At 34.0% G+C, this 11,741-nt stretch overlaps 1 protein-coding gene across 1 annotated transcript; it reads left to right on the top strand.

Annotated features, from left to right (window-relative positions):
• The first annotated feature begins 1,109 nt into the window (after positions 1-1,109).
• On the top strand, positions 1,110-11,301 carry LOC105107774 (Small GTP-binding protein). Its single transcript, XM_011001814.1, has 21 exons — positions 1,110-1,553; positions 1,724-1,810; positions 2,084-2,140; positions 2,364-2,429; positions 2,587-2,649; positions 3,098-3,142; positions 3,258-3,358; positions 3,845-3,941; positions 4,372-4,443; positions 5,212-5,366; positions 5,452-5,509; positions 6,265-6,345; positions 6,427-6,513; positions 7,298-7,369; positions 7,465-7,599; positions 7,730-7,803; positions 8,105-8,192; positions 9,266-9,343; positions 10,549-10,624; positions 10,894-10,934; positions 11,155-11,301. Exons 1-21 carry the CDS (start codon positions 1,146-1,148, stop codon positions 11,248-11,250), a joined length of 2,037 nt encoding a protein of 678 aa, XP_011000116.1. The 5' UTR covers positions 1,110-1,145; the 3' UTR covers positions 11,251-11,301.
• The last annotated feature ends 440 nt before the right edge of the window (positions 11,302-11,741 follow it).

Here is an 11,741-nt window from a genome sequence, read left to right as displayed (position 1 = left end):
GTTCCAGTGGTAGAACTAATAAAGCTTTGTAATGACACAATTAAGTATGGATCACAGAACAAAAATAAACACTCAATAATCCCCGAGAAAGAGCAAGTGCTTGCTAGAATTCACGTGCTAGTCAGGCAACAAAAACTTTTCATTCATAGTGTTATGAAACCCAACCTACATTCGTTAGATTAATTCGATAATCTGTCAATTTAACAGTTAGCAGAGCTTGGTTAGTGAAAAAATCAGGTTGGTTATTTTTTTGTATAAATTTCATCTTGAAATTTGACTTGCTAATCTAATGGTCAACTCTCTTTGCCAAATTAACTCTATTTTTCAAAATATATATTTTTTATAAATAAAACAACTTTTTTTCATCATAAGTTATTTAATCACCTAATTTTTTTTAAAAAAACATAAGTTATTTAATCACCTAATTTTTTTTTTTTAAATTAGAATGATTTAGATTTTGAATAGACCTACCAAGCTAATTATAAATTTTATAACTAGAGTTTAGAGACAGATTTGATCCATAAAATATTCATCGAACATATAATTAAAATTGTAAATTCTTTACTCTCTAAAAGAATTTTTTTTTATTACACTCAATTTCATAAACTATTCTTTATATCCCAATTAAATTCCTAATCCATCATAACTTTTTCAAAGCCTTACCATGCAAAATTAGTCTCAAAACCAGTGTGGTTAATCTCGGTCTAAGCTATATTTTGTTTTTTGTGGTTAATCTCGGTCTAAGCTATATTTTTTTTAAAAAAAAATAAATGAGTTAATTTGATTAAAATAAAGTGATTTTGCTCGATTTAATTTTTTTAATACAATATTTTTAAAAATTTAAAAATTATATTATTTTAAATTTATTTGAATTAAATCATTGATTTCATTAAAAAAAACATAACAAAAATCTTAGTCAAAGTTAGACAAGAAGTCGAGCTATCTATACATGAAAGTTAGCTTGAGTGAATTTTAACTGTTTTTTTTCCTTATATTTAAAAAAAGTATACATGTATAGAAACCGATGATAGTTTAACAACTAAATTGAAATATCATTTAAAAACAAGGGACTAAATTGCAGCTACCTAAATTTCAAAACAGCAACAAAAGAAGCGAAGCAGAGCCATTGAGAGAAGCAGAGGGCAATGGCTTCCATTCTCTTATCTTTAAACACACACACTCTCCTTCCTCTCCATACAAGAACAAGAACCACCAAAAGCACTCTAAAAATCCTCCGCTTCTCACACAAACTCCCCCCCTCTTCTCCCTTTTATTGCAACCATGACACTAGACTTCACCTCCGCTGCCAAACGACCACTGGCACTCCTTCCACTGCCGATTTCGCCGCCGCGGCCGGACAAGACCGGCTTCGTAAGGTTCCCATTAAAAATATCAGGAATTTCTGCATAATAGCTCATATTGATCATGGGAAATCAACGTTAGCTGATAAGTTGCTGCAAATGACTGGTACTGTACAGAAGAGAGAAATGAAGGAGCAATTTTTGGATAATATGGATTTGGAGAGAGAACGAGGCATCACTATTAAGCTTCAGGTGTTTTTTTTTCCTTTTTTTTTTTGAAAATTTCCGCATTAAATTTCCGTTTTTTTATTGATATTTTTTAATGCTTGATTAATTTTTTTATTTAATTTATGTTTTTATTGATATTTTTCAATTAATTGATATTTCTTTTGTGGTTTTGTGTTTGATAATGCGTAATTTAGGCGGCAAGAATGCGTTATGTGTATGCAAATGAAGGGTATTGCTTGAATTTGATTGATACTCCTGGCCATGTTGATTTCTCTTATGAGGTATGTTTTAATGATGGATTGATATTTTATAATTTTATAATTTGTATTATCTCTGGTGGGTTCGAATCCTAGGAGATGTTGTGAGAAAGAAATTTCTTTTGGCGACCGGGGAGGGATTTAGTGTCAGTATGCAAAAGCTGGCTCGAGGATAGCTTTGTGGTTAAAAGAAAGTTAGATTGTTAGATATTTGGAAATTGTTTGCTAGAAAATGAAAATGTGTACGTGGGATGTGTTTCGAATTATTGTGTTCTTTGTGTTATTTATTTTTTGTAGGTATCTCGTTCTCTTGCTGCTTGTGAGGGTGCTCTGCTTGTTGTTGATGCTTCTCAGGTGAACTGCTTTTGTGCAATCTCTACTTTTTTTAATCTGAGAATATGATTTATTTTGCCTAGTAAAGGTTATAAATTTTCTGTTATTTTGATATGGTAGGTCTTAGTTTGAAGTTTTTCGATATAGAATCTGAAAGGAAAACACTGTTTGCCGAATTGTTTACCTATTTTTTCAGATTTATTGTTTTCGCTTGTATTGCTGAGATTTGTCTATTATTTTTTAGGGGGTTGAAGCACAAACACTGGCTAATGTATATTTGGCCTTGGAAAACAACCTAGAAATCATCCCTGTAAGTGGGTCATCATGTTATGTTTTACATATGAGTTTGTGCACATACACACGTGTATCCCATCCGTGAGATTCTGTAAATATATATACTAGTATTCTCTGAATTGCTTTGAATGGTTAAATCTAATTGGTTTAAATGTAATGGATTAACATTGCAGGTTCTAAACAAAATAGATCTTCCAGGTGCAGAACCAGATCGTGTTTGCAAGGAGATTGAAGAGGTTGGTTCACCAAATGGAAGAACTCCATTTGTTTAATGGGTGTGTAATCCATATTGGTTCTAGTAGTTTGGAAACTATGTTAAGTACTTAGTGAATAATGTGACTTACCATTTCATTAATTTAGCTTATTGATTAAAAAAAGAAAAGAAAAGAAAAGAAGACTCACTATAACAGTAAGTCTCTTTTTTCTGTGACAATAATTTGCACTGGAAGTCTGATTGTGAATTGAAAAATTCTTGCAGAGAAAAGGCTAGAAGGCCAACTTAATCCAAATCTGTATTTCTGCACACACACACATCTGTGCTCTTTAGCCATAGCTTACTGTGCTTGTGTTGAATCCTTGTTTGATCAATTAATTATTTTCATTTTATGTTTCAAGCTGAAAGATATGGATTTCTGTTGGCTAACAATTGCTTCAAAACTCACAGCTAAATGTCTATCCATGTAGGTTATTGGTTTGGATTGTAGCGATGCAATACACTGCTCTGCAAAGGTTGGTTCATGACTATTTTATTGATGCAACTCATGTTCTCCATTTCCTGCATGGTGGAAAAGGATATTTCTTCTTTATAGAGTAATCTTCACTTTTGTTGCTATTTGTTCTACAGGAGGGAATAGGTATAACTGAAATTCTGAATGCAATCGTTGAGCGGGTACCCCCACCCCATGATACTGCTGCAATGCCTTTGAGGGCCTTAATATTTGATAGGTACAGACTTTTCATCATCACTGGACCCATAAATAATTATGGACTCCTAGTAGAATGATACTAACAGTGTTTGTTTGTATAGTGTGTATTTATTCATGCACCTGTTAGTATCTAAGATCCATCGAAGATAAATCTGTTGATTTAGATATTTTGACATCCAACATTATGACAATAACAAACCAGGTGGCACATAGTTGAGATCAAATGAAACCTGAGCAGTGTGAACAAGAAAATTTTATTTAAAGCATTTTGTCATAAACATCCGTGGTTTAGCTGTTGAGATCTTTTTCCTCTTCCTCCTCTTCTTTTCAGAATATATTTTGATGGAAGGGCAATTCTTTCCTTAGCCCACTTGCTTATCTACCAATTAAACTTCTACTGTACTGACATCTGTTTGTCCACATTGTGTTTATTTTACATTTGCCTCACCAACAGTAGAAATGACATTCTTTAGCCTGTATTGTAACCTTATAAATCCTTTTGCAGCTACTATGATCCATATCGTGGTGTTATTGTGTATTTTCGAGTTATAGATGGGAATATAAAGAAAGGCGACAGAATTTATTTTATGGCCAGTAAGAAGGTAAAGTAATCTTGTTAATCAATTCTTTTGCCCCAAATAAATTATTTACTATCTTTCTACTGCAGACTCACCAATGTACAGCTGACATGTGTTCACAATAACTGTTACCAGATCAGCAAATTTAGACTGTCCCTGTTGTGTTCTTCAATTATGGCTGTGGTTGCAAGGGTTTGTTAAAAGAATTTGCTAATAACCTTTACAAATACATGAGTTATCAAGTGTAATGGCTGTTATGTTCCCATTGACTGTTATTGGCAAGACGCTGACTGTAAATGGGTGTAAACGAATGGAACTTGAAATTAAAAATGGGACTTCAAAACCTTTCAAGTGACTGTAATGTGTTGTAAAGAACTGTTTTCTGAAACCAAGGTTCTGATATATGCTTACATATTCTTGTAGTTTTCCTAATAAATCATTCTTAAAATGACAGGATTATTATGCTGATGAAATCGGAGTTTTATCTCCCAATCAGATGCAAGTGGAAGAATTGTATGCGGGTGAGGTAAAATTTCCTTTCTGAATGACGTTGATTAGAATGGGCTTTTGTGTTGCTTGCTTGGGTTGTTTTCTAGTGTCTAAAAACATGGTATTCGGAAGAAAATTGCAAAATGGATTGATGATTCTTTTGTATTTTGATCATATAAATGATTGTTGCCTAATCACTCAGTGTTTTCTGTGTAAGTGACATCATTGTCCATATTATTCTTGTTTCTTGTATCTGCAAATCTGTTATCTCCAATCATCAGCAAGATTGTTTGTGAACTTAAACACAATCAAGGTTCGCAATTAAATACATTTTGTTATCAGGACTGCGATCTCTGTGTGTTTGTATTCATGCTCATGGAAACAGAACAAACCTTCATAAACGATGCATCTTTTAGTGGTTCTAACTTTTAAACCAATTGAAGAGTGGGGATCCTTGATGGTCATTGATATATCTTCACAATTGGACAAGCTAAGGGGTACTGTACTGGTTATCTTTCAGTGTTCTGCCAATTATAGTCTCCTCTCTTTTTCTCTGCCATCACTCATACTGATTTTTTGTTTCTTTTTTCTTACCCTTTTTAGACATGATGAAGCTCATTCTGTTTTTCATATTCTGTGTGTGTGTGTGTGTGTGTGTGTTTCAAACATGTTTCTGTGAACTAATTTTGGAAAACTTTTTTTTCTTTATCTATCTTGTGACTCTAATGTAGTCTTTTTTAAGATTTAGGTGTATTTGTCTTTTAACTTGTAACTACTTTTCCCTCCTCATATTGTACTTATTCAGGTAGGCTACCTTTCTGCTTCTATCAGATCAGTAGCAGATGCCAGGGTGGGTGATACTGTTACTCACTACAGTAGAAAGGCGGAACAATCATTGCCTGGATATGAGGAAGCCACCCCAATGGTGTTCTGTGGCCTATTCCCGGTTGATGCAGACCAGTACTGACATCTTTTTTGCTCTTGTTAAGTTTGCTACTTTGTGCATGTCTGTAGAATTTCTCACCTTCAACTTTCTCATTGACAGGTTTTCTGAGTTGCGTGATGCTTTGGAAAAACTGCAACTTAATGATGCTGCATTGAAGGTAAATTGTTTCTCACTAGTGATTATATAAAAAGGGGTGTCTTTAGATAAAGATCAAGGTGATTGGAAATAATTTGATTAGGTTATGACAGGTGATATGAATTTAGTTTGGCTACTGGATTGCTGTATATTGTTGGCAGCTAAGTTGCTTTCCATTGTCTCCTTAGGTATCATGTAGCAATTGAGGACTGGATGGGCTTATTCATTTTTATTGTTCGTCCCATTTGTTGGGTTCTCTCCATTTCTTGTTATTGATTATTTTAGATAGTAGTGAACTTGAGTTGGAACATGACATTGTTTGGATTTGTGCAAATGGCTTTGGAGTAGATGCTGTGGAAGGACATCTTCTGATTGCTTCTGAGATTTGAAATGGATGTTGTGGATGGTATTTTTTTTTCAATTGTCTTGTGCAATCCTGCATATGGATTTGTGGATTGTAGATGGGAGCAGTTCTTTTCTAGGATAGTGACACCTTGTGTGTTCTGGGTTTGTGAGGCAAGAGTTTCAGATCCTGTGAAGCAAAGGGACGGGGGTGGTTGAGATAACAAACTGGGATTGTGAAAAGCTTATTCACATGGTTTTTAGAATTTCAGTGTATGACTTTGGCACCTAGTTTTGTCTGCACCTGTTTTTTCTTCATGCCCTCCTCTCATTAGAGGCTCTTGTACGCCTTTCCACATGGTAGAGCAGTACACCCTTTATAACAAATCATTCATTAGAGGAATTGATTATCCTAGTTTTTTGATCAATTTTCAGTTCGAGCCTGAAACATCAAATGCCATGGGTTTTGGCTTTAGGTGTGGATTCTTAGGTCTTCTCCACATGGAAATTGTTCAGGTTTGCCTTGCTACAACTTTCAGCTATGCTGTCAAATTATAAAAATTTAGCATTGTCTTTGAACAATTTATCTTCTTACAGGAAAGGCTGGAGAGAGAATACAATCTAAGCCTAATTACTACTGCTCCAAGTGTGGTCTACAGAGTGAACTGCGTGGATGATGATATTGTAATTTCTGCTTGCTCCTGGATCCAGTAGCACTTAATAACTGATGTTGATACTCGATAGATATTTGCTGCCAATCAATGATTTTGCATAACTACATGTATTTATGGAGAGATGAATTTTGTCGACTTTCCCTTTATTGTGATCTTATTGTCCTCCTGGTTCAGTCTACAAGTAAACACAAACTGTAAACCCTAGCATTGACCTGTAGATGATATTAGGCTTATTCTATTAGATAATTTACAGAGCATATATGAACTCCTTTTTCTTTTTGAGAAACCAGAAGTTTTTAAAGTTTGTCAACCACAATTTTTATTTGACAATTAGGTGGTATCCTTGTACAAGCTAGCCTGCATGCACCAAGACTAAGCCCACCTGCCCTTCTGGTTAAAGGCAAACCATTCTGCATGGGGACTAGGGGATTCATAAGAAATTACGTTATCATGGTTTGGCCTTGGAGTGAACCCTGGTTGCCTAGGTGGGGAGCATGCCCACTTGCCAACTAAGCCAACCCTCAAGTTTACTGTCTGCTATGTTCCATGTAATCTTGAAGTCCCATGCCATGATGAGGTTTTCCTCAACAGTTGCAGTATAATAACTGTGTCCTTTTTAGCAACCACCTTTTAACATGCCATAAATCATACAGTTGATGTTTCTTGTAATGCTTGATCTAGTTTATGCATTTCTTTATGGTTTGTTGTTTATTTTAATTGTGTTATAACAGCTTAATGTGTCTAAATTTTGTGTCATGCTATATCTTACATGCAAAATGTTCATTTTGGTGAAGGTTGAGTGCTCAAATCCTTCTTTACTTCCTGAACCTGGGAAAAGGAGATCAGTTGAGGAGCCATTTGTAAAGGTCTTGTTGTATGCACTGATGTTATGAAATCTGGCTTACTCATCATGTTTTTAGGCTTGTAACAAAAGTTGTGTTTGCTTCTTTCAAGCACACAGATTGAAATGCTTACACCGAAAGACTACATTGGCACGCTTATGGAGCTGGCTCAAGAAAGGAGAGGAGAGTTCAAAGAAATGAAATATATCACTGAGAATAGAGCATCAATCACGTATGAATTACCCCTAGCTGAGGTGACATTTTTGTTTTACTTTTGTCTTGTACTAGCACCCCTCTTCAAATTCTCATTTCACTGAATTATTCTCTCTTTACAGTCTAATTATTAATTCTTGTCTCTTAGTTTTCTGCATGTTGACTTGACAGATGGTAGGTGATTTTTTTGACCAGCTCAAGTCCAGAAGTAAGGGATATGCTAGCATGGAGTATACATTTGTTGGGTAAATACATATAATGCTTTGTGAGATGGGAAAAAATGTCTATAAATATTCTTGTGTGCTCTTGCCTGGCAGTGGTTTGCATGTCTAAATACAAGCAGGGTAGCTTTTATTCTTATTGGCATCGACATACTTGTATTCTTTTGTCGGAAGTATTATTGTTTCCAAAATGAATGCCATGTATCATTTCATTTTCATCTTTTACATGGCATGGATTTTTAACTTCCTTGTATGTATTCCTCCAAATTACCAAAGATGATTTACTCACAGCAATTTACATTTCATTATAAAATTTGATTGATAGGTACAAGGAAAGTGATTTGATAAGGCTTGACATTCAAATCAATGGTGATCCTGTTGAACCATTAGCAACTATTGTGCACAAGGATAAGGTAATTTTCAAGACTCATCATTTGAGTCTTTTAAGTGTAGAGAAGTGTGTGCATATCTGGAGGACTGGTGCATGTTTATTTGAAATTCAACACTGTACAGATGAAACTTAAGGAGCTGTTTAATGGATATTATGGTTAAATTTGGTAGGGACCTTCAGCAATTTGATGACAAAAATTTAACTGCTTCTGCTACCACAAGTGTGACACATGTAAGAATGAAGTATGGAATTTCAAAAAGAGAACAATTTTTTAGAAACGAGGATGACTAGGTTTACTAATGAACACAAATAGCTAATTCCTTAGACATTTACAGGCTTGTCCTGTGATATAATGTTTTTAGATGCTTCAATGGTCCAAGCAAATGAGCTAGCTACAAGTACTGTTGTTACTGTATATCCAGGAGAGAATGATGGAGGCCATCTCTAAAAGAACTGAATTCTCAGTTGCCTGCTTCTTCAAAAACATGGGGGATGCATTTGTATTGTGCCCTCCTGTTGTTTATGGTCCAAATGATGATGTGGAGAGGGAGTAATCGGTGGTTGTGTGATTTTAAATAAATTTTCATTTCGATAACGTATTATTATGTGAGTTGTCTTATAAAAGAGAATTCTTGTGCACTTGATTGAAATCTGGGTTGATGAGTGGAATAGTGGGAGAAGAATAAGATGTCCAAGAATGAGAGATGATTTGAACGCCTTGAGGTCAAAATGGAGACATTGCCTAATATGTAAGGATAAACATGTAGCATGTAGAAAGTATCCCCTACTTTTTCCTTTTTAAATCTTAATTATGGCAATTTTGTGCTGGTTTCCTCTTTGGCATTTGATAAATAACTTCTGAAGAGTTTCTTAACATTTTGCTCATGTTTTCTTGGAGCCAAGTTCTTGATTTTTGTTACTTTATTTTTATGTAACACTGTAGCATCTCTATCAGCCAGTCTTTAATTGAAAGTCCTTATCATTGAATGATATGAGAAGGTTCTCATTCTAAAGTACCTATCCTGCAGAAGTTTTGATGTCGAGTTAAATGCTTTGTTGCCTGCCATATCTTATGTTGGATGAGCTCCTTTTCAGGCATATTCTGTTGGAAGGGCTTTGACCCAGAAGTTGAAGGAGCTAATACCACGGCAAATGTTCAAAGTACCCATTCAAGTGAGGATTCTCTCTCTTTCAATGAGTAATGCTACAGCAGTGCTACTCATTATAAAATAACAAATCTACAGTTGTTTTTTCTTTTTCCACCATAAATTTGCTTCACACCACTGATCAAATTGTACATGTACTTCTGGTGCAAGAAATGCATTAAGAATTTTTAATGGCTAACACAGTTAAATGTGCTAGATTTCGACTGCATGCTTCATGACTTCAATTTGAGCAAAACCACATGTCACCATGTTAGTGATGCCTGGTGTCATTAAATATTTTAGTTTTCATGTATCATGTTGTTGTTTCTTTCTTCAAATTATGTTGGTGTCAACTAATTAGTTACTGTTAAACTCTGCTAACATTGGTTTTATATCTCATGCTTTCTATACTTTTGAAGCATCAACGCATGAAAAGCTGGGTGTATGCATGATAAGCTTGTTAAAAATACTAAATGGAATGTCACGGATCCATGAACCTTTGGCTAAGCTTTCCATTCCTTCCAAATCTCACAATTCCTTTGGCCGGTTGAGACCTTTAGGAACACTCAATCACCCACTTGAAACTCTAAGCTATGTCGACATTTATCTGAATAACTTTTTTGTAGTCTACTTTTAGCTGTTTGCTGTTTGCTGTTTGCTGTTTGTAGCCTTAACTCTGATAAAAATGGTTCTATTTCTCTTGATTTCTATTTGTTGGTAAAACTTGATGCTTAATTTTAATAAAACAGAATATGAATATAGAAAGAATTCATAATCATCTGGTCAGGATCGATCTAAGCTAGTCCATTATGCATACGATTCAACATGCTAACTATTAAACAACTTACTAGAAACACAAGACAGCCAATCATAAATGTCACCAAATCCCCCACTCTCTGGGGATGCCCACAGTGCTAAGGGACATGTACTAGGGTGTATGTGCGACTCGTTCAGATTTCATATTGTGTTTCTTGCATTAATTTGTTTCTTTTCCTGTCCATAATATTTGAACTTATAACCTGTTACAGTGAGATCTAGGTAGAAAATTTTGGACTTGCATTAGTTCTTCCGTTAGTTTTGTTTTTCCCAACAATATTTTAACATCTGCTACATAATTCCAGAGACATAAATGCATGATAGTTTGGCATACTCAACACTATCCATTCTGATTCTCAAAGAAAAATAAAATAAAAAACATCATCCAGTATGGTACTTAACATCCTTTCGTTTCAGGCATGCATAGGTGCAAAAGTCATTGCTAGTGAATCTTTATCAGCAATTAGGAAGGATGTCCTGGCCAAATGCTATGGTGAGATCACACTCTGCTTCTTAGAACATTGTACACTCGACTACTAGTGAATTGATATGCATCATGAGACACACAGCTTCCATATGTTTGGTGCTTTTCTCCTTTCTCAATCATCTGGCAAGGAATATCTACTTGTTTATGTTTTCCCCATATAGAACTCCTAAATTCCAGTGGGGTTTTGTTCCGCAAGGAAAGCTAGTAGATTGCTTACAAGTAACCAGTGCTCGATATTTACATTACAAGCATTTTTTGCTTCTCTATCAATGCAGGTGGCGACATTTCAAGGAAGAAGAAATTGCTCAAGAAACAGGTACATCATAGTGTAATTTCTGAGGTTATAGCGTTGACGCTCTTCATTATATTATGGATAATGGTGCTTCATTACACACCAGTATGAAGAACTTAAAACAGATCAAAATTGTCTGCCATTATAAGCCCCCTGAAAGTTGAACAAAATTTTGAGAAAATTGATCTAATTTTGCTGATAAATGTTGCTGTTCCTAATTATTTATGTACCATTTTTCTTACAGGCTGCAGGGAAGAAAAGAATGAAGGCAATAGGCAAGGTTGATGTACCTCAAGAAGCCTTCATGGCTGTGTTGAAACTTGAAAAGGAAGTACTGTAACCGCATTATAATCTCAATTGAAACAAATTATACAATTTTATTATTGATTAATTTAATAACAAAAAATAAAATAAAAAAAATAATTAAAAAAATTTAGAGTTAATTATCATTACTTGTTACTTGTGTTATAAAACCATAATAACTTTATAAAGAAAAAATTGAAGTCAATTTTTATTTAACATGATGTTGAAGAATTACATTGAAAAAAAAAGTAAAACAAAAAAAAGAAAAAGTTAAAATGTGTTAATTTAGGTTAAATTGTCAAATATAGGTATAGAGATCTAAATAATTTTATAGAAAATAAATTATAAAATTTAAGTTCTAATTAATTTAATGTTGAAAAATGATATTAAAATAAAAATATTCAATTAAAAAAAATTAAGTTAACTTAGTTAATCATCAAAAAATTATGATAATTTCATAAAAAAAAATATATAACTTAATTTCTAATTAATGTAGGATTAAATGATAAGGTTAAGAAAAAAAATAAT

The sequence above is a fragment of the Populus euphratica genome, unplaced genomic scaffold (assembly GCF_000495115.2).
Source record: "Populus euphratica unplaced genomic scaffold, PopEup_1.0 scaffold166.1, whole genome shotgun sequence".
In the NCBI taxonomy this organism is placed as follows: Eukaryota; Viridiplantae; Streptophyta; class Magnoliopsida; order Malpighiales; family Salicaceae; genus Populus; species Populus euphratica.
The sequence above is the reverse complement of the archived record's forward strand: the minus strand, read 5'-3'. Positions and strand labels throughout refer to the sequence as shown.